Source organism: Myotis daubentonii, chromosome 14 (assembly GCF_963259705.1).
Source record: "Myotis daubentonii chromosome 14, mMyoDau2.1, whole genome shotgun sequence".
Taxonomy (NCBI): domain Eukaryota; kingdom Metazoa; phylum Chordata; class Mammalia; order Chiroptera; family Vespertilionidae; genus Myotis; species Myotis daubentonii.
The window spans coordinates 17208061-17231580 of record NC_081853.1 but is presented as its reverse complement, the minus strand read 5'-3'; the positions used below and the strand labels follow the sequence as shown (position 1 = coordinate 17231580).

The following is a 23520-nucleotide window of genomic DNA, read 5'->3' as shown; positions in this document are numbered from 1 at the left end:
TCTATTAAGTTTGGAAGTCAGGCATTAAAAAATCTGTAAATTTTTTATTTTTCAAAATTACTTTGTCTATCCTAGTAAATTTACCTTTCCTTGTACATTTTGGAATAAGCTTGTCAATTTCTATAAAAATTTGTGCTGGGATTTTGCTTGAAATAGGATTGACTACTAGTATAGCTCACTTTGGAGAATAAACATCATAAGACTACCGAGTCTTTCAATGTGTAGACGAGCTATGTCTTTCCAGTTGTTTTGGTCTTCTTTGATTTCTTTCATCAGTTTTTCATAGTTTTCAGCTTACAGGTTTTTCAAATATTTCAGTAGAGTTATACCTAACTATTTGTTGTTTCTTTGCTTCTATTCTAAATGATACTTTTTCATTTTAATTTCCAACTGTTCATTGCTAGTATATAGAAATATGATTGACTTTTTCCATATTGATCTTATATTCTTTCACCTATGACTCTGACTTATTAATCTTACTTATTTTTCCTGTAGCTACTCAAAGATGTTCAATGTAGACAAATAATGTCATATGTGCACAAAGACAGTTATGATATTTCTTTCTTTCTATTGAACAAGTTTTATTTCTTTTCTGGCCTTATCACACTGACTGGTACCTCCAGGGAGATGTTTAGTAGGAGAGCTTGAGCCGACAGCCTTGTCATGTTCTCAATCATAGCGAGAAAGCACTTGGAATTATTATTATGTCTAGTGTTAGCTGTTACATTTTTTTTAAATGCCCTTTATTCGGTTAAGGACATTTCTTATTTTTCCTAACTTATTGAGATCTAGTTAGTTATTTATATACTAGGGGCCCGGTGCACGAAATTCGTGCACTGGGTGTGTGGGGGGGGAGTGTCCCTCAGCCCAGCCTGCCCCCTCTCACATACTGGGAGCCCTCAGGCGTTGACCCCCATCACCTTCCAATCACAGGATCGGCCCCTTGCCCAGGCCGGACGCCTCTGGCCTAGGCGTCCGGCCTGGGCAGCGGGGACCTGTAGTGGCAGCGGGGGGTGCCGCGATTGCACGGGCTCCGCCCCTGCCCCTGCAGGATGCCTCTGGCTGAGGCGTCCGGTCTGGGCAGCGGGGACCCACAGCTGCAGTGGCCCCACGATCGTGGGCTTCGCTTTAGGCCCAGGCAAGGGGCCCCTAGCTCCTGGGACTGCCAGCTTCGACCATGCCCAGCTCCCATCGCTGGCTCCACCCCTACTTCCTGCTATCACTGGCCAGGGCGGAAAAGGTACCTGATTCTCTGATCAGGGCTGGGGGGCCCTGGGGCCGCCTTTGCCCTGCCCCCCAGCTCTTAGCTCCCCCCTGGGTTTCCGATCACTGTCAGTGGCAGGGGGCTTCTTCCTGCTTTCCCTTTCGCCTCCCTGCATTGTGCCTACATATGCAAATTAACCGCCATCTTGTTGGCAGTTAACTGCCAATCTTAGTTGGCAGTTAATTTGCATATAGCCCCGATTAGCCAATGAAAAGGGTAGCTCGTACGCCAATTACCATTTTTCTCTTTTATTAGTGTTGATGTATTTCTCATGGAAGGATACAAAAGTTTGTCAAACATTTTTTTAAAAATCTTTTTGTTAATCATATGGTTTTCTTACACTAGTCTTGACATAGTGTATTACATTGGTTTTTAAATGTTGAACTCTCTTGCATTCCTGGAGTGTCATATATTGCTGTATTCAGATTGCTAATATTATGTTGTGGCATTTTTGCTTTGTGTTAACATGGCCTATTGATGTGTAATATGTTCTTTTCTTGTAGTATTGTTGTCTCATTTGGGTATCAAGATAATCTGGCCTTCTAAAAAGACATACAAAATCTTCTCTCCTCTCTTATATTCTAGATTTTGTGTAGAATCTATTATTTCTTCCTTAAATCTGTAGTAGAATTCCCCATGGAGACTTCTGGGCTAGGAGATTTCTTTGTGGAAAAAATTTTAGCTACAAATTTAAGAGCCTTAATCGATATAAGACTATTGAGGTTAACCTAGTTCTTCTTGGGTAAGCTTTGGTAGATTGTGTCCCTCAAGGAACTTGTGCAGTTCATCTGAGTTGTCAAATTTATAGACATACTGGTTTTTGTTTTTTAGACCCTATTATCATTTTCACATCTATGAGCAATAGTTTGAGTCATCTCTCTTTTATACTTGGTAATAGAAAAAACAGACTAGACGTTTATTGGTTTTGTTGATCATTTTAAAGAACCAACTTTTATTGACTTCCCTATTGATTTTTTATTCTCAAGTTTATTGTTTTTCTCTTAGCTTTATTACTTCCTTTGTTATCCTTGTTTGAATTTTCCTCTTCTTTTTCTAGTTTCATTTTTATGGTGAAAAGTTATATTGTTGATTTGCAACATTTTTTTCTTTTATAATAGAAGAATTTAATACTAGAAATCTTCCTTGAAGCACTCTTTAATTGCATCCCATAAATTTTTATCTGAATTATGTGTTTTATTTTTTTAATAAATAGTATTTTCAAAATATTTTCTCATTTTCCTCGCAACTTCCTCTTTGACTTTGGGGTTATTTAGAAGCATATTGTTCAATTTCAAAATATTTGGGGAGTTTCCAGAAATCTTTCTGTCATTGATTTTGGGTTTAATTTCATTATTGTTTGGGAACATTCTTTGTATAATTTTATTTTTTTTAATTTGCAAAGATTTGCTTTAGGACCTATAACAAGATCTAATTTGATGAATGTTTTACATGCACTTGAAAAAAATGTATATTGTGCTGTTGTTGATTAGAGTGTTCTATACATATCAATTAAGCAAACTTGTTTCTATATCCTTAACAATTTTCTACTTGTTCTGTTTATTCTATTGATGACCAAAAATAGACTGTTGCAGTTTTCAACTATAATTTATATATGGTGTGGGGTACAATTGTTGATTTGCCTATTTTTTTCTTTAGGTGTGTATTAGTTTTTGCTTCAGTATTTAGATATTTGGTTGTTAGGTACATACATATTTAGTATTGTTAAGACTTTTTGGTGAATTGACTCCTTATTGTTTTGTGACATTCCTCTTTATACTTGTAATATTCTTTGTTCTGAAGTGTACTTTGTCTGATATTAATACAGGGATAGGCAAAGTAGGCTTATAGTTGTTTGTATGGAAAAAATGCAATAATTACTAAATAGTAATATAAGAATAAACGGTGTTCTGTGTAAGCACAACTGTAAACCTATTGTTGCTCACCCAGCTTCCTTTTGAATTATATTTTTTACGGTATATTTTCTTTCAGTCTTTTTACCTTGAGCTTATCTCTGTGTTCATAATTATAGGGTTCCTCATAGGCAGGATGGAGTTGGAACAGACTTTGTCTTATCCAGGATGTCAATCTCTATCTTATAATTGGCATGTTTAGGCCATATATTTTTAAATAGTCATTGCTATGTTTGGCTTAAAATCAACCATTTTTTTGGTTGTTTTCTGTTGCTTCTTTGTTTATTTTTTCCCTCTTTTTCTACTACCCTATTGTATATTGAATGTTTTGCAATTCCATTTTTTTTCTGCTACAGGCATATTTTTTTATATTTTTAAAAAAGATTTTGTAAATGGTTATAATAAGGTTTACAACTTACATCTTTAATTTTTCATGGTTTACTTTAAAATAATATTGTATTATTTCATGTGTAGTTTGCATATCTTATGATTATATGCTCCCAATTTCTCTCTCCCATTTTCGGCCAATCAGTATTTCTTCTGTATGTTTTCTGGCCCAGTCTCTCTTTACTCAGCTCTGGGATTCCAAATACATGTTTGACTGCTTGATACTGTGTCATTGCTTATTGGAGTTTTGTTCATTTTCATTTCAATCTTTTTTTCTTCTATTTTTTCTGTTCAGTTTGGATGGTAGCTATTGAGTTGGCTTCAAGTTTATTGGTCATTTCTTCTATTGTATATAATCTGCTTTTAATACCATTCAATGAATTTTAGATTTCAGGTATTTTATACTTTCTCTTTTTTAGGATTTGCATTTGATTTTTTTTAAATTTAGTTTTTATATTTCTGCTGAAATTACTATGCTTTTCTGTTCAATATATACATGGTTTTGGCTTATTAGGCTTATCAATAACACACACACACACATAAATAAATCTCATCTAATAATTCTAATATCCAAAGTGGTTAATATATATGAAATTTGTACAACTCAACAATACAATAACAACCCAATTCAAAATATCATCTATTAACCACTTATAGAATATATCATCTGGGTCATATATTGGTCTGTTTTTAGTGACATTTTTATTCTGACTGTCACATTTTACTATTTCTTCACACAGATAGTAATTTCTGTATATGTTTTGTTGTGAGTGGTACAGTATAGATGCCCTGAATTTTATCTTCCTCTGAAGAATATTAAGTTTCATTGTACCATGCATTTAAATTACCAGTCAATTTTCTTGCTCATTTGGTGCCTTGGTTTTAGGCTTTAGTAGATGAGTGCTTCATTTTTGCCCCTAGACCAGAGATATAGTATTTATACCTAAAAAATGTTTACACTAATTACGTATAGAATTTCTATGCACTAGTTGGAAGGGGTATACAGGTGTCAACCTAGGTTAATTTAACATTCAGAATTTTAAAAATAAAGTATAGTTGACATACAGTATAGTTTCAGGGTCACTAAATAGAGGTATTTATATTCTTTATTATGTGATCACCACAATAAGTCTAGTAACCATATGTCACCATACAAAGTTAACATGATAACATTGACTATTTTCCTGTGATTTGCATCACATATCCATGACTTACTGTTATTTTTATAACTGAAGTTTTGTACCTTTTAATTTCCTTCACTTTTTTTCATCCATCTTCCCACTTCCCTCCCCTCTGATATCCATCGGTTAGTTCTCTGTATCTATGAGTCTGTTTTCTTTTTACATGTTCTATATATAAATGAAATCATACACTATTTGCCTTTCTCTGTCTGATTTATTTCACTTAGCATAATACCCTCCAGGTCCATCCATGTTGTCTCAAATGGCAAGATTTTATTCTTTTTATGGCTAAGCACTATTCCATTATATCTGTACCACATGTTCTTTACCCATTCATCTACCGATGGACACCTAGGTTACTTCCATGGCTCGACTATTGTACATAATGCTGCAGTGAACATAGGGGTGCATATATCTTTTCAAATTAGTGATTTTGTATTCTTTTGATAAATATCCAGAAGTGGAATTGCTTGGTTGTATGGTAATTCCATTTTTATTGTTTTGAGGAATCTTACACTGTTTTTCATAGTGGCTGAACCAATTTGCAACCCCAACAAGAGTTCCCATTTCTCCACATCCTCCTGAACACTTGTTATTTGTTGACTTCTTTTATAATAGCTGTTCTGAACGATGTGAGATGATATTTTGTATTGTGTTATTTTGTTGTTGAGTTGTACAAGTTTTTTATATACTAACCACTTTGGATATTAACCACTTATAGAATATTTCATTTGCAAATATCTTTTTCCATTAGGAGGTTTTCTTTTCATTTTTGTTGATGTTTCTCTTCACTGTGCAGAGGCTTTTTAGCTTGTTGTAGTCCCATTAGTTTATTTTGCTTTTGTTGCCCTTGCCTGAGGAGACATATTCAGAAAAATATTGCTAAGAAATATCAGAAAGTTTATTGCCTATGTTTTCTTCAAGAATTTTAGTGTTTTAAGGCCTTACCTTTAAGTCTTGCATCCATTTGAGTTTATTTCTGTATGTGATATAAGAACGTAGTCCAGTTTCATTTTTTTTTTTTTGTATGTCTGTCCAGTTTTCCCAACACCAGCTTTGTTCTTCTTTCGCAACATTGCTTTGGCAATTGGGACTTTTGTGGTTCTATGTACGTTTTAGGATTATTTGTTCTAGTTCTGTGAAAAAATGCCATTGGTATTTTGATAGTGATTGTGTTGAATCTGTAGGTCTATTTGAGTAATATGGGCACTTTAAAAATTTAATTCTTCCAATCCATAAGGATGGCATTTATTCCTGGGTATTTTATTCTTTTTGATGTAATTGTAGATGAGGTTATTGATAGCTTGACCTAATACTTTATTATTAATATATAGAAATGCCATAATTTATTTCTGTATATTAATTTTGGATCCTACAACTTTAGTCAGTTCTAATAGTATGTTAGTGGAATCTTTAGGGTTTTCTATAGTATGTCTCTAAAACAGTGGTTCTCAACCTTCCTAATGCCATGACCCTTTAATACAGTTCCTCATGTTGTGGTGACCCCCAACCATAAAATTATTTTTGTTGCTACTTCATAACTGTAATTTTGCTACTGTTATGAATGGTAATGTAAATATCTGATATGCAGATGTATTTTCATTGTTACAAATTGAACATAATTAAAGCATAGTGATTAATCACAAAAACAATATGGAATGATATATGTGTCTTCCAATGGTTTTAGGTGACCCCTGTGAAAGGGTCGTTCGACCCCCAAAGGGGTCGTGACCCACATGTTGAGAACCGCCGCTCTAAAATCAATAAAAGTTTATTTTTAAAAAATATCACTGAGATTTAGTTTTATAAATAATGTATGTCTATAGTCTAAAGAATTCCATGGATTTTGGTTCTTATTAAAATCTAATTCCTAGTCATTGAAAAAAATTTAATAGAAAAATGTACAAAGCAAAAAGTAAAAATCACATGCAATCTCAGGACTGAGGCAGAGAGTTTGCATGCTTATGCTCTAAAGCCAGGGGGCTGTGTTTGAAGCCCAGCTCCGGGTCTCATTAGCTAATTAACTTCGTGAATGTTATCTAGTGTCCTCATCTGTTAAATGGGTGATAAGTAGAAGTATTTAAATGGCACTGTATTTCCTTTCAGTCTTTTTTTTTTCTATGCAAAACTGGCCTCAGGCTTAGCCTAATTGTTTTCTCCCCCTTAGCATAGTAGGGTGGATAAAATACACATTTTTTTCATGTAATGAAAGATGTGCAACCATTTAGAAAGCAATTATTGATGGTCAGAATCTGACTTGTCCAGGACATTTAAATACAATTTTTAAAAATATGTTTTTATTGATTGTGGAAAGAGAGGAAGGGAGAAGGAGAGAGAGAGAAGCATCGATGTGAGAGAGAAACATCGATGGGCTGTGTCCTGCAGGACCCCTACTGGGGGATCAAGGTCATAACCTAGGCATGTGCCCTGAACTGGTGACCTTTGGTGCATGGGTTGACACTCATCCAATTGAGCCACACAGGCCAGGGCCAAAATAAGATCTTTAATTCCACAGTGAATTCTTTATACGTTGGAGTCTATTCAGGCCACCTGATGGTTTGTTACAATGCTGTTCTATTTTGCTGAATAAACCTAACAATTCACATGGGGATTGTGGAAGATAGTGTAACACTAGAAAGTGGGAGATTGTGACTAAGTCCAAGGCTATGTCAATTTTCCCCCTTCAATCCAGGAACAAATTCTCTGGTCTCAGTTTATCAGTGAATTGTTGCATTACTACTGCCCAAACACTTTTACACATGGAATTTTATTGTTTAATGGATAAGATGGCAGGCTGTAAAGTCTGACAGCTTAAATGCAGACCGTGGTTCTGATATCTATCACCTGTGCTATCTCAAATCAAGATGGGACCAAATAACTCATGTTCTCTAAGCCTCTGGTGTTTCTTCTATAATTTAGGAATAATGCTATCTACCCTCTAGAGTTGTGAAATGAGTCAAGTTTTAGGTAAAAGACCTCATACAATGACTGCATGTGGTAAGTGCTCAGGTAAATGACTGTGATGAGGCAGATGATGATGGTGGTGATGATGACGACGGTGATTAGTTACAGCGTAATGGTTAAAAAGAAAATCTTAGGATGAAATATGCCTGGTTTTGTAGAGTTTTGATACTTGATGGGTGTTAGGATTTGGAAAACTTGTTTAACTTCTCAAAGCTTGAATGTTTTCATCTGTACAATGAAGATGATAATTCTCTGAGTTGGTGCGAAGATGAAAGGGGAACTGCTTAGAAAAGTGCTTGGCGCTGAGTAAACACTCCATAAACGTTAGCACTTCTTCTCATTATTTATAAGGAAAGATACTAATAGTTCCAGTGAAACTATTTAACAAATTCCTTACTTTTCTTAAGGGCTTAGAAGAAAATGGTTCATGTCATAATTAAGAGGATTTATTGAAAACCCTAGTACAAAAAAAACCCAACAACTTTGAAAAGCTAAAATAATAGCCAAGTTTTGAAAATATCTTTTGTTGTCAGCTCTTTGGAGATTTTCTTTCTCTGAGATGAGAAAGAAAACTGGGTCCCTCTTGCTTTTCATTCTATGGGGCTTCCCCCCCTCCCCGCGCCCCATATTTCAAACACAAAATAACATAACATTTGTTGCCACCTGCCTTGGGCTAATATGCCAAAGAACTTCCTGCCCAAGTTGTTTTCAAGCTCTGTGGCCACACCATCAATCTCAGCAAATCCTTGGTGGGGCTGAGGATGAGTGGAAGTCATTATTATGGCTCATTTCCACTCTCTGTCTGCAGTATAATAAATTCCACCGCGGGACACTGGGCCCCGCAGACAAAGCCTCGTTTGAGCTTTTTGTGTCCTCTCCCCATCAGCAAGGCACAAATGGAGCCACAAATGGAACGCCATAATGTGTCCATTGTATACATTTTTGAATAAGTAAGTATAACAAAGAAAACATGCTCATCCCATTTAATCTCAGCTCTTAACTGTGAAAACATGGCACATTTCCCACGCTGGAGAAGTGGGGCAGGAGGGGCCTGCACCCGCCTGGTTCCTGGCAGTGCTGCCGAGGTGTACCCAGTAGGCACAGTGCCGCGGGCTTCTAGGGCTCAGCTCCCGAAAGCCTGTTTTCCTACTGCACTTGGATCCGTAATGTGGTGGCCGGCATAAGGAATCTAGGAGCGCATCACCTAGTACCCTTTCATTACCAATAACAGAAGGCTCGCCTCAAGCAAGTGTGAGCAATAAAGAGAAAAGGCGAAATGCAGGTCTCAGGGAAGGCTTAGGCTCGTGTCCCAAAGGTTAGGACCAAGACGGGGTGGTGTGTGTGTGTGTGTGTGTGTGTGTGTGTGTGTGTGTGTGTGTGTATGGGGGGAGGGGGGGAGGCTTTCTACTTGCACTTTTCAGCAGCATTTCCATGCATGAGCACAGCAAAGCTTGCAGTAGCTTGAAAGGCTTGAAAGTGTCCTGGATCATATATGCTGGCAGTAGGAGAAAGAGTTCTGGGTTTCAGTCTGATTGGAATTACAGGTCCAATGCCCATCTCTGAAATGGTTGCTTTCTTTGGTGGAAGGAATCAGACCGATCACTTAAGCCCAGGTGACATGCCTGTGCAGGGCCAGGCCTTTACAAGCACCTGGGCTGCCTGGAGGAAGGGTGGATTCCTGAACAAAGAGTAGGTTATTGGGAGCAAGAGAAGGGAGATGGGTTATCAAAGGGAACCGAGGTAGAGGGCAGGGCCCTCTCTTTTCTGAACTCAACCAGCAGCGGAGAGGTTTAGATCTTGAGGAGTTGCCAGGGTAAACGGTTCTGGGCTGCTTCAACCTTGGACTATATTGTGTACAATTTATTTGCCAGGGAGCTTCTGCTTCTCTGAATTATAATTTTATCTTTCACTCATTTCCCACTGTTATTCAAGAAGCTTACATTCTGAGCTGATATATATAAAGGCCTGTGCCTTGCTCTCAGAAGCCTAGTAGGAGACAACATTACTCAAATTTAAAAACCAAATAGCTCTGTCTGGTTATCTAGAGAAGGGTGGGAGGCAGGGAGTAAGGGAGGGGATGAGGGAGGAAGAGGAGAGAAGACACCAGTATTGTATTGTTTTGTTGAGCAAACAGCCTCTACCACCACCAACCTTAGAACAAGCTGTATCAAGCGGGAACGGCAGCTTAGTGTCCCATCAACTGAAATGTGAAGCATCTGCCCTCTTGACTTCTGTGTTGAGCTCAAGACTTGTTTTTTGTTCTGTTCATGGTCTCTTAGTGTGTGACCTGCGCCTCCTCGCTGACATCCAGAGGGGCCGCTTGTTGAGCCTCGTGTTTACTGCTTTAGAGAATAACTGTTCAGGTGCTCCCCTGGGGGGCCCATGGGGAACTTCCTACAGGTTTCATAGCTCACAGTGCTCAGACCATTCCACGCGAGGCCTGGAGTGTGGGTGACTATCCTCCCGTCCTTAGCCAGTACACAGTACCGGGGCGGGAACGGCTAGCAGCATTTTATCCGCACGCCTTTAGAAGTGAATGTGTTCTAAGTGGGTGACCTAGGTACCTGCAACATGCCACACTCTTCCTTATGTGAGAGTGTGCTTCATGGAGAGAGGAACATCCATCAAGCCTTTTAGAACCGAATTGGGACTCTCAGTGGGTTCGGGAAGAGGTGGTCTTGGCACCAGCAGCATGAGAATTACCTGGGAGCAGGTGAGAAAGGCAGGCTCACTGGCCCCCTCTAGACCCACTGAACAGAAGTGCATGCCAACAAGACCTGAGGGTCATGTGTAAGAGCGTAAGGTCTGAGGAACGCTCCCTGGACCAGTAGGTCTCCACCTTGGCAGCACATTGGAATCAATGACCAAGTGCTAACTGCAGAAGCCTTGGCCCTACATCCTGGGGTTCTAATGATGGGTTTTAGGTGTGGCCCAAGCACACAGGTTACTAAAATAAAAGAAAAAGCTCCCCAGGTGATTCCAATGAGCAGCCCAGGTTAGAAACAGAGCTCAGTCTGGGTCTCAGCATGGGAGGAGAGGCAGCATGAAGTATTCAGGAGCCCCAGGTAGGCCCGCATGCCTGGTCCTCAGAGAGGGAGGTGGCTCAGCGCGTGGACGGGTGACTGCATCGGGTGGGAAAGAGCCGGCTGGGCCACACAGGGCCTGGTGTGCTGCCCTCAGGAGCAGCCCCTGGTAGATGCGAAGGAGGTTGTGGAAATGCATGAAGAGGGAGCTAGAGTGATCAGCCTTGCACTTGGGAAGCCTAGACCACCTCGAGAAGAGAGATTGGGCTATGGCAGGGAAACTGGTTGGAAGATATGCCAGACATGATGCAGGTTGGCACGGCCAGCTACACAATTTGCAGGCCTGGCGCAAAATGCACATGTGGGCTGCTAATAAAAAAAGCAGGGAAAAGTGTCAGTAACGGTTCTGATAGGTCAGTGGTTCTCAACCTTGGCTGCACATTAGAATCACCTGGGAATCTTTAAAATCCTGATTTCTGGGCCTCATCCTCCGGAAATTGTTTCTTTGTTATGGGGTGAGGCCACAACATTAGTAACAAAAAACAGAGGGAGATGGAGGGATGGACAGGAGAGGGGTTGTGGAGACGGTCATATCAGCACATGGTAATGTCAAAGAGGAGTGTTGATAATGATTTCAAGCTCTCTGCTTGTGTCACTCAATAGACGGTGGCACCACTAAGAGGTACAGCGAAAAGGGAAATGAGTATTGGGAGTGGGGGCAGGGGCGCAGTTTAGGTACCTGTGAATACTTCCTTTGTTCCAATACTTTTAATCATCCCCTTTTCTCTGGTTTAATTGCACAGGCTGGCACTTTCTGAACAATGAGGAATAAGAGAGGGGGCGTGAGCCTCCACTTCTGACTCTCATTAACTCTGTCTCCTTCTGAAGCCTGATGCTAAACTGGGTTCAGAATCAAGAGCCCATTTCTGTTCTCTTCAGGCCTGTTGTCAGGGTGGGATTTTTGCCATTTAGGCCCCTATTGAACAGGTCCCAGCCAGGTACAGGGCGTCTTACATGAATCCATTTCCTGGGAGGACAGAACAGTTGTCAAGTGGAGGTTCCCATGTAGTCCCAGATTGAGGCGAGGACAAAGGGACACTAGGCAGCACAGGTTCTAAAGAGAACAGCCTTGTAGCGGCACCAATTTAGAGTTGGAAACCCTCCCTGCAACACCCCCCCGCCCCCCCAAGCTTATTTGAGGATAGACAGGGGGCCCACCTTTAGTATGCCATGTGAAGCCTGGGGAGGGGCCTAACCATGAAGAGACGGGGGTTATGGAGAGAGGTCCTTCCCTCCAGGGGCGGTGTTTCTTGCTGGGAGCCTGATGGGCAGTGGAGGACGCACCTAGAGGCTCTTTTCTAGAAAGGAAAGAACTGGTGAAATTCTTTCAGGAGCACTTGAAAGAAGGGAAGCCAGGTCTGGTGGGCTATCTGCCAGGCAGCAGTCTATGCCTGGCCGCTCTCAGCGGGACAGAGGGACCTGGAGGGAGAGGCCAGGGTTTAGAGAAGGGGCCCCGCGGAAGTGGCCTGTGGCTGGGCCAGCAAAGGTGCATGTTCTCAGGGGCAGGTGGACAAAAGGGAAGATGGCTGTCATCTTGCTTAACCCGGACAAGAGGGCGGAGGGGGTCCACACCGAGGGCAAGGGGCTATGGGGAGTGACTGCTGAGGGCGGGAGCTGCGTGGGTCAGGGAGGTGGGGCTGTGCGGGAGCTGCGTGGGTCAGGGAGGTGGGCTGTGCGGGAGCTGTGTGGGTCAGGGAGGTGGGGCTGTGCGGGAGCTGCGTGGGTCATGGAGGTGGGGCTGTGCGGGAGCTGCGTGGGTCAGGGAGGTGGGGCTGTGCGGGAGCTGTGTGGGTCAGGGAGGTGGGGCTGTGCGGGAGCTGCGTGGGTCAGGGAGGTGGGGCTGTGTTGAGTATTACATCCTCTGAAGAATCTGTGACAACCTCAGAGGGAAACCTCAAGGATGCTGGGCCACATCAGGGTACCACAAGCCAATCTGTGTTGCAAGGAACCAAGCCATGGCCAAGAATTCCACTGTGGCCCTCCCCCCGTACACAGAAAATGTGGCCAGAGAATCCCACTGCCCCCTGTGAAAACGTGGCCAAGAATCCCACTGCCTCCTCCCCCCCCCCCCCCCGAAAATGTGGCCAAGAATTCCACTGTGGCCTGGTACACAGAAAACCTGCCTCTTTGCTGCTCGACTTCCCAAACTACTGAAGAAGCGAGAACCCGGAAGCTAGAAGAAAGAACAGTGAGCACAGAGCTTTGAAGTGGATGTGAGATTAGAGTATTAAACTAGAACTGACTAGTTTCATTAACCTAAAGTTGTCAGAAAGTTATGGAATCTTTACAGAGATACCATTTAGAGATGAGAAAGCAGGATTTCAACACAGGAGAGTGGAAAGCAGCGACTTGAAAAAAGGAGAATTGTTTCATGTTTCTATTTCTATTGAGCTGAGACAGCTCAGTAATCTTATTCATTTTGAATTTCTAGGTCATTCCTCACTGGGGCCCATTGTGTTACTATTGCAATATCCTGGTGAAGTCTATTTATTGCCTTTCATTTAAGATCTTTGCGCCAATATTCATAAAAAAGAGATTATTCCATATCTGTGCCTCAATATTCATAAAAAGATATTATTCCATAGCTTTTATATATATATAATCTTGGTTTTCGATCAGGGTCCTTCATAAAAGACATCTGAAATATTTTCATCTTCCCCTGTGCACTGAAACAGTTTCAATACTTTAGAACTACATGCTAACATGACTCACCTGTGAAAGTCCTGGCCTGCCGGCTTTCCTGGTGAGCAGGTGAGGCCCTGCTCTGCATCCCTTCACAGGGTTTGGTCTGAGCTGCTGTTCCCCCTCACTCCCTCATGCCGGTCTGTGGCATGGCTATAGAATTGTGCTGGGAGACACCCTCAATATTTAATTTCTAGTTTGAATTTAAACATCCCGTCACCAAATGTTTGCTCTTCACAACTTTGGGGCCTGGGTCAGTGTAGTGCATTTTGGGGCGCGTTAGGGGAGGACAGGCATCTCCCCACCTTCGAAGAGAATCAGATCCTGTTGGAGATCCACGGTGATGGTGAGGTCCCCCCCCCCCTCCCCCGGGAATCTAGTAGCACATAGAACAGGACCAGTGCCAAATTCAAGTAAGCCCCCTATGGCTTGCTCATTGTCCTTTATTTTACCTTGGGGTAAAATCTGGGAAGTTTATAAATGGTGAAAATCTCTAAAGGGCCAAAGATTTCAAAATGTTTTAGGATTTTGTCCTGCCCTGACAATATTTTCAAGCCACAGTTATGTACCCAATCAGTGAAAAGCCAGCCAAGCAAGTTCCCCAAATGTGTACCCTGGGGTCCTCTGGGACTCTTGTCTCTGGGTCCCTCCCACCGCACGTGTTTTCCTGGGGAAGCATTAGGGGAGCAGCCTGGTCACTTTCCTCATCCGGACCGCAAAGCCCCGCTCGGTAGATAGCATGAGGCAACCATTCTCTCTCGTCAGGGAGGCTGTCTTGAAATCCCATCATTTCCCCCTGTAGTCTTTCTCAGTCTGCAGTGAATGGGGAAGGGAGGACTGGGTTATTTCAGTTCTGGCAATGGCCACATCACAATTGCTTCCCTCGTCCCTCCTCTCTCTCCCTGGAGGGCCTAATTTATTTCATGCATCTTGACCCATCCCTGCTTAGCAGTGACCGCTGCGGTGCTGCCTGGAAGCCTTGCCGGTTCTGGCCCCCGAGGCAAACCCTCCAGGCCACGGATCTTCCCGGCGGTGACGTCAGCCTGGCTGCTGGGCCCAGCTGGATGGAGGTGTGTTTTATGAAGTTCAACCCTGCACCCTGGGCCATAAATACACGTTGTGCACATAACTGTACAGCTAACATTGCCCAGACCCCTCCGAAGCACCGTGTTAATAAGCAGACAGTAAGTCTTTAAAATATGGAACAGCAGTTAATCTTTCCGCTGGCAAATCCTTTGTAGGGGGTTGTTTTCCTTTGCTCCAGTATCGCTGCAGGCAGGGCTTTTCATCTCCTAGGATTTAGGGAAATGCAGAGACGTTTGCTGTGGGGCTCCATTGACAACACTTGGGGAGCCTTCCGCTGAGAGGGTGCATGTGTTACAGGCGGTGCTTATCTCGCACTCCTGTGGCTCAGCATCTGTGTGGAGCAGCCTCCTCGGACCTGCCCTGCAGTACACACAGAGGTCTGCTGCCCGTGGCGTGGACCCACAGCAGGCCTGGGTGCCGGGGGCTTGAGCTCTGCCCCTGTTACTCTAGGACAGTGGTTCTCAATCTTGGCTGCACATTCGCATCACCTGGGAATTACTAATGTTGTGGTCCCACCCCGAAACAAAGAAACAGAATTTCCGGAGGATGAGGCCCAGAAGTCAGGACTTTAAAAAGATTCCCAGGTGATTCTAATGTGCAGCCAAGGTTGAGAACCACTGCTCCAGGAGTTACTCAGCCTCTCCTTTCCCATCTCTAAAATGGGCACAACCATGTCTTATTCATATAGCTTCTGTTAAGAGTACTTATCCTGAGTCCCAGTGTTCTCATTAGCAACATAAGAAAATTGATACTTTTTGCCTTTAGCAAAATGTTCCATTTCTAAACGTTCTAAGAACACATGAACACATCTATAATAATAGAAGTGCAGTATGCTAAGTAGACTGGACGTCCTCCCCAACGAAGCCAGGGCGGTGGGGGCCGAGCCCCTTGCCCGAATTTCATGCATCGGGCCTCTGGTTCTCCTTATAAAGAACCTCAGCGTTACAGACTCAGCCCAAGTGTCCCTTGACAATTATTCTGCCAGTCTTCTCTCCCCTCCACTGCCCTCCTCTCCTGCCCTCTCCCTTACCCCACCCTTCGCCCTTGCTCTTCCACTGATGATGTGGATCAGACTTGAGGGTGGGGATGGGGGCTCAGCAGGCGGAGGTGCCTGGAGCCCATGCAGGCTGGCTTCACTGAAAGATGCTGGGGGGAGTTTGTAGCTGCCTCTCACCCTCCAAGCAGCCATGACTTTCATCTGTGTGTCTCGGGCAGAGAAGGGGAGTTGCCAGTGCTGGATTTAAGGATGATGTAGGTGAGACCTATCAGTCTGGAGATTACATGGTCTGTGCTTTATAAATATTTAGTGTCACTCGGTCCTTCAATTCCTTCTTACCTTTTGGAAGATGCTTCATACGTTCCTTTATATATTTGTGTTCAACTGACTTAAGTCCTATTGTTCAGTCCATTTATTCTTTCTATGTGTAACATAGGTCATGGAATGCTTACTGGTTTGTTTTCTATTCCCAAAACATCTGATCAGTCTTACCCATCCCATTTCTTTTTCTCCTTCTCTGGAACAGAGTTACATATGCTTAAATAGCCATCCCTTGTTATTTCGCAGCATCCTTTTTCTATTTACTGTGTGTTGGATCTCCTTTCTCGCTAGTAAGTAGAGATCTGCTTTACCCTTTACCCTCTACCTGGTGCTGAGTAGACCACATAGAACCACATACTGTTGCTATGCAATCATCCCCCTATTGACGGACTCGCAGTTAGGTTTTGTATTTTTCCTCCTCTCAGGGAACAATGCTATCAAGACCATCTTTCCACATGGCTTTTTAGGTCACGAGAAGAGTTTCTCTTACTGAGAAATAAAACTACAGAAAAAATAGGATCTAAATGATTTCCATTATAATAATACAAATGACTGTACAAAGTCACATTTCCACCAGTAGTGTCAAATAATCACTTCTGCAGACTCTCTTCCATGTGATAGTAGGCCAGACTTAAAATTTAGCCAATCTGCTTATGAAAAATGCATTTTATTCTATAATTCTCTAATTTTTAGTGATTATATGTGTGTGTGTGTGTGTGTGTGTGTTTTCACAACCATTGTACTTCCCTCCAATTATTAGTTCATTTTTTATATGTTCAGTAAAGCAGTAAAGTTTGGTCATTTTCTTCAAAAAGAGATGTCTTTTACTAGATTTAATTTTGGGCAATTCCTAGTGATTAATGATATTGTCATTGGTTCTTTATCTCAAATATTTTTTTCATTGGGCATTGCCAGTGTCAGGGAAAGGCTGTGGTTTATACTCTGATTATATAACTGGTCATCTTGCCGAGTTCTCTTATTAGTTCTAACCGTTGGTCAGTGAGTTCACAGGGGTTTTCTATGAACATGGTAATATCTGTTCTTTGGTTGATTTGGTAGGATTCGCTTGTGGGCAGATTTTCAATGAGCATTTCAGTTTTTTTAGGGCTATGGGTCTGCTTGTGTTTTTATAGCTTGGCCAAATGTTGACAGTTTATATTTTACCCCCAAAGGTGTGTTTGCTCTAGTTTTCAAGTTGTTTGCAGTAATATACAGAATAGTCACTTGTTTTAAATGTCTATCTTCCGAGTTTTAATATGAAGTTGTGACTTCTTGGTCAGGAACACCGAAAGTTGGTTTATGTTGATGTTCTTTTAAACCAGAGTCTAGTTCTTCGTTATTTTCACATTTTAATGTGCATTTTATTCTCCTGCTTTTATCTTTATAAATTTATTCTGTCTTTTATTCCGGAAGTATTTACTGAGAGTCTCCGTGTCCCAGGCACAACTGTAGGTGCTGGGGATAATGGGTAACCACGGGCAGACAGCTGCAGCCTTCCACCTCCGGAAACCAGCCTGTTGTGAGGGGCCGTCAGTAAGGAAGGCGCAGGCAGAGGGAAGGGAGGTTGAGAACTGACTCAGTGGTGCGGGAAGGGCTCCAGTCTTACTAGAGCAGTGGTTCTCAACCTTCTGGCCCTTTAAATACAGTTCCTCATGTTGTGACCCAACCATAAAATTATTTTCGTTGCTACTTCATAACTGTAATGTTGCTACTGTTATGAATTGTAATGTAAATATCTGATATGCAGGATGGTCTTAGGCGACCCCTATGAAAGGGTCGTTCGACCGCCAAAGGGGTCGCGACCCACAGGTTAAGAACTGCTGTATTAGAAATGAGAGTAGAGAGAGGGAGATGGTGGATTATTCTTTTTAGGAGTTTTACTATAAAGGAGGACAGAGAAACAGGGCAGTAGCTAGAGGTAAGGTTAAGAGAAGGTTTTGTTTTGCCCGAGACGGGAGATCCTGACGGCATGTTTGTAACCTGACGGCATGGCTAGTAGACAAAGGGGACTATTTGTGCAATGGTCACCTCTTCTATCGGTCCCATCCTTGCGGTATCCTGGGACCAGCCTTAGAGAAGGGCATCAGTACTTAGCCCAGGGTAGAGGGAAGACCAGGTGGAGGGGCACAGGTGCAGCATATGTTTTTATTGTGCCAGCTTCTCAATTTAAAAATGTAGTTCATTTATTTGCAAATTTCTTTTTCCCATAGAAGTACTTAAGATCATACTGCACAGATCTGAGTCTGGTTTATTCTCAAATTCGCAAGGATTAATTGAATGTGTTTTTTTAACCTTTAATTTCCACTGCTTATATGTTTTTGCTATTTCTAATTTTACCATACCATAAAGAAGAATATGCAAGTGATGCTTTCTGCGCTTTGGAATGTGTCGAGGTTGCCACTGTTTGAAAATAACTTAGGGGGCCAAATATAGGGTGATGGAAGATGATTTGACTTGAGGTGGTGGGCACACAATGCAATATACAGATCATGCATCATAGAAACGTACACTTGAAAGCCAAATAATCTTAACCAATGTCACCCCAATAAATAAAAAGAACTTATATTCTACATTTAGATCTCAAGAGGTTTTGTTCCATATTTTAATAGATCATGTATTCATTGATCCCTTTGGTATTTCTATCAGTTTGAACACTATGATCATAAAAGTTCATGTCATTCCTTGCTATACTATTTCACTATTTTAATATGAAAAATTATTCATAGTGTATAAACTATTTATTGCATTTTAATGATGTCTTTGAATATTTGCATAATAATATTAACCTGTTCCTCTCTTGTGTTGTTAGCATCTTTCTGGTAAAACCTTTCCTGTCATTTGACATGTTTTCCACGTCATTCTGTTTTAGGAGTGTCTGTTGCAAACAGCATAATGCTGGTATTTTGTCAATGCAATTTAAGATTTTCTGCCTTTTACTTTGTGAATCTAATCACCTCACATTTGCTGTGATTGGTAATAATTTTAGACTAATATTGTCAAATTTTTCTGTATATGTGTATATTACTTGACATGCTATTTTTAGCTATTATCCCTAAATTCTAAAAAATAATTTTCTATCATTATCTACAGTTACCTAGAATCAATTTTCCCCTGAACCTGACATACATTTTACTTCATGTTACTCTGTTTTCTTCATTTTATGTATTCCCATGGAGAAGTTGCTGTCATCCTCATCCCTCTTTAAGTAATTTGTTTCTAGAGAAGATATTAGGATTGGTCTATATCTTTAATGATTTGAAATTTCATTCATGCTAGAATGGGCCCTTTCTATGAAAAAAAAAAATTCATCAATTGGAAAACATTCTCTCCCTTTGGAACCTTTTTATATCTCTTTCTCCTTTATTGCACATCTGGTCGATTCACTTGGCTTACTTTTTAAGTCAACCATTTGTCCTTTAAAGAATTGTGTGATGTTGGTTTTGCATTATTCTGAGACTCTGTTAACTTTCCTCCAACATGGAAATCAATGGTCCTCTGATGAGAGTCATCTCAGGTAGGCTATTTTAATTCTGATAGGCACAATCCATTACAGAGGCCAGCTGCTTAAAGCGATATCTTTGCATAGGTGAGAAGACACCTAGCGCTAAAAGGGGGATGAAAAGCAGATATTTTTAAAGTTTTATTGAGATAGTTAGCAAGGTTTAATTTTTTTCTCAAGCCAGGTGTAGTTGTGGAGAAGGGCAGAGAGTGGATGGTGGTTTAGGCATTGGGGGAACATCACTGAACAGTGGCATGCCTTGTTCCCTGCTATGGGTGGGGAAAAATAAACAATTGTGTCATGTTCAATGAACAGGCACGGGGCATTTGTAGGAAGGAAGCTGGTTGTGTTGTAATCTTGGAGGCATTCTTGGATATTATAACATATGAGATGTTACCAGGGGTCCATCTCCTTCTAATTTCCCACAAAACAGCAGATGCTTCTTCATGGGATGACTTTTGTAAAGCATGGTGATACACTCTAGAGCAGCGGTCGCCAACCTTTCAGACCTCACAGGTCACCAGTGGACCACCGGTTGGCGACCGCTGCTCTAGAAAACAGAACCAATTTTCTGAGAGAAAGATGAATGAAAGTAAAATTTATGGAGGAATTGAACATTTTATTAGGTTATAGTCTCTTCCATCCTGCTAAATTGAATTGGATGAAATATCATGAAAAGTTAAGTGACCGGGATTCTAGGCCTGGGGTTAAATACTTACCTACTCGGTGGGCTCTGAAAGAATATGGGACTTGGGTCTCTAATTTGTTCCTCCAAAGAATCAGTATTTCTTGTGAAGGGAGGGTTTTTACGGTGGTGTTGCTTTGTCATTCCGCTGTGTTGGGCAATGAAGAAGCAGGTGTCCTTAAGCTGTTAGGCCCCAGCACAGTGTGGACTTGAGAAGGGTGGGACTTGTTAAAGGGCCAGCATTCATTTCCTCCAAACACCGTGCAGAGCGGTATCTCGAAGGGTTTAGGAAGTTCACTTCCTCTTTTGTCATTCCATGTGACACAGCTTCAGTCTGTCTCTGAGGAAAGGAGAGAAAAACAACTTAGAACAGTGGTTCTCAACCTGTGGGTCGCGACCCCTTTGGCGGTCGAACGACCCTTTCACAGGGGTCACCTAAGACCATCCTGCATATCAGATATTTACATTACAACTCGTAACAGTAGCAACATTACAGTTATGGAGTAGCAATGAAAATAATTTTATGGTTGGGTCACAACATGAGGAACTGTATTTAAAGGGCCAGAAGGTTGAGAACCACTGACTTAGAAGAACATCAAATGCAACTTTTGATAATGTTTAGGAAGGAAAGCAGGCTTGGAAAAGCCTAACCTCTTAGACCTTGGAAATTGAGGTGAATTAGCCAAATCTGACCCTGATGACTTGTACACATAAAATTCAGTCTTCCCAAGGTGAGTCTTATGAGCTGTGTATGGCTATGGCAATGGGCTCTTGTCTTCTTAGTGAAACTTGGTGTTTGAAAGTAAAGAGCCGATGGAAAAGGCAACTTGAGGAAACTAAAATATGGTAGTTACCGCAGGGAAAAGTTCTCCTCGTGGCTCTTTACAGGAGGAATGGTCAGTGACCCCACCATGTCTGTGCCTCTTGTTCCCCCAGGTCCTTTGTCATCCAGCAAATCCCAAGCAGCAACCTGTTCATGGTGGTGGTGGACAGCAGCTGCCTCTGCGAGTCCGTGGCCCCCATCACCATGGCGCCCATCGAAATCAGGTATATCCTTCCGTGTTAGGCCCAGCTGCTGCTGCTGCTGATGCTGGTAAGGGGATCCACTGCCGGGAAAGCTGGGGGAGGAGTAAATGATATCTTCCCGCTGTTGGAGAGAAAGAAATTGTCAAGGGATTTTAGTGCCAACATGCAGTGCCAATGCAGATTAGGGCGAAGTACCATTTTGGAAATTTGCCTTAACTACAGTCAACATAACGAATCTCTTAAGTGTGAGCGTTTAAAGGCCCAGAAGATCAGAAGGCGTCCGGAATCTTGCCATGGCTTCCATCCTGAGGTCAGTCTGATAACCCATCCTGTTCTCTTTCCCCCGCAGACTTGCCACGGCAATTTCATTATAGCTAAAAAGTTTACTCGTGAGAAAACCATCCCTTTCAGGCGAATCAAAGAAGCGTCTACAGGAAGGCTGCTGGCTCCCTGCTCTCAGCCTCGGTGCCTTCACAGTCTGGGCCAATAGCCTGTTCTCATGCCCACGATATACTTCACAAGCCTCCTTCCTATCTTTCCTGCCATGAAAGGGCTGTCATTTTATCACCTTCTGCTATTACACACGAAGTGGCTCTGATCATCTTAGTTCACTTATTTCAAATTGTGGTGAGAATTATTCCCCCTGCTTACGTTTAGAAAGCCTTTTATTTACAGTAACTTTACGTGAAGCTAAAGTAGCAATGTTTATACCAGACAGAGGGTCCCAGTGTATGGCGGGGGGTGACAAGCCTCTAAACCCCTTCCCATATGGAGGCACGACTATAAAGGTACTCCTTTTACACTGAAAGCCATGATCAGAGCAAAACCAAGCTTAGTGCTGAGAAAGGCAAATTGTAAGAGAATACCTCCTGCAATACTGTGAGCAAAAACTTTAACAAAAATTTTTTTAAAAAAATTAAGTTCACACACCTCCTGAAAAAATGAAAAGTGTGCCTAGACCAGTGGTCGGCAAACTCATTAGTCAAGAGAGACAAATTAGTATATGGAAACTGGGAAACTAGTTTTTTAAATGCCACCAGAGCCAGCTGAGTGTTAATCTCAACTTTAAATAGCAAGTGATTTTAATGTTATTAAACTATCTAAATCCTAGAAAAGATTTTAAAGTATAGCACCAATAAGAACTTGAGATTTATTGAGAATGTTTGCTTCTATATTCAAATGGAAGTTCAAGTTCAATAGCAACATATTATATATATATACTGAAAAGCCTTTGATAAAATTCAATGATCACCCATGATAAAAGCTCTATGTAATATGTAAAATGCAAACACAAACAATAGTTCCCCAAACACTAAAATCACTTCAGAACGTTATACTTAGACAACTAGAGTCAGAGTAAAATCTTCTAGAGTTAATAAGATAATTTGCTTTGGTTACTTGATACGAAATCTGTATTTTTTTTCTGTAAGTTTCTGGATGTAGTAAGATGAGGTCAATGGTACAGAATAGAAACTCTTATGTATGACAAAGGTTCAATTCAAAAGGAAGAATATAAATTAGACTTAAGTAGTGAAATAACAGTCTCACAAGAAATCCTAGGGATTGTAGAGAACTTCCTATCTGAGACAAGAAAGCTATGGAAGAAAACCAGATTTACTTAACTATGTAAAAATGATAACTTTTCTATGGAAAAAGATTACTTAAAGTCAGTAGCCAATTTATAGAACTTGAAAAATGTACTTAGAAATCAAATTATAAAGAGCACTTTTAAATTAATAAGTCAAACAACCACATATAAAAATAAACAAGTCACTGGGTGATCTGAATATACAGGTAACAATGAAATATCTAGCTATAGCCATGAAAGGCAAACATACCTGTTAGGCCTGCAGTTCCAAGACTGGTCATCTCTACCACAGGCGGGGGCAAATATCACTGTATGTTGAGGACCTACATTCAGCATTCTTTGTAGCAGTAAGAACAGATGAGAAAACGAGTGCCCATCAATAGGAAAATAGCTTAAAAATAGAGTTAGAATAATGGAGTTGGAGAAACTTGCATCAGTCACTGGATAAAAAGCACGCTGCAGAAAGTAATAATATTTCATTTTTGTAAAACAGAGCCCTCCTTCCCCCCAAAATGAAAAGAAGAAACAAAACCTTTCATAGCCAAAAATGATCAGCTCCCTTAGATGCGATTTTTTTTAACTTCTGATGGGGGAAAAATTAGAAAGCCAATATTTTGCCTTTATAATATGATCCCAACAGATAGTCTACCCCTCAAATAGTCTACATAATAGCATGTATGCAAAGAGTAATTTTAAATATGTTACACATTTACAACTGTAATCAGAGATTCACATCGCTAACTTGATGAAATTTAGACGAGTGAATTTCCCTGAATTATCTAGGTCCCAAGAGACTTTGTTCAAACAATTGAAGAGTGGGGAGAAGGCATCTTGGACTCTGTCTCTG

General features: G+C 41.3%; 1 protein-coding gene across 2 annotated transcripts in view; it reads left to right on the top strand.

Annotated features, from left to right (window-relative positions):
* Positions 1-23520, top strand: part of CACNA2D3 (calcium voltage-gated channel auxiliary subunit alpha2delta 3) — an 806557-nt gene that overhangs the window by 782596 nt on the left and 441 nt on the right. For both annotated transcript variants that reach the window (XM_059663265.1, XM_059663266.1), the window contains one exon: positions 20996-21395. In XM_059663265.1, the coding sequence (XP_059519248.1) occupies positions 20996-21125 (130 nt within the window). In that variant the 3' untranslated portion in view covers positions 21126-21395. The remainder of the gene's footprint in view (positions 1-20995; positions 21396-23520) is intronic.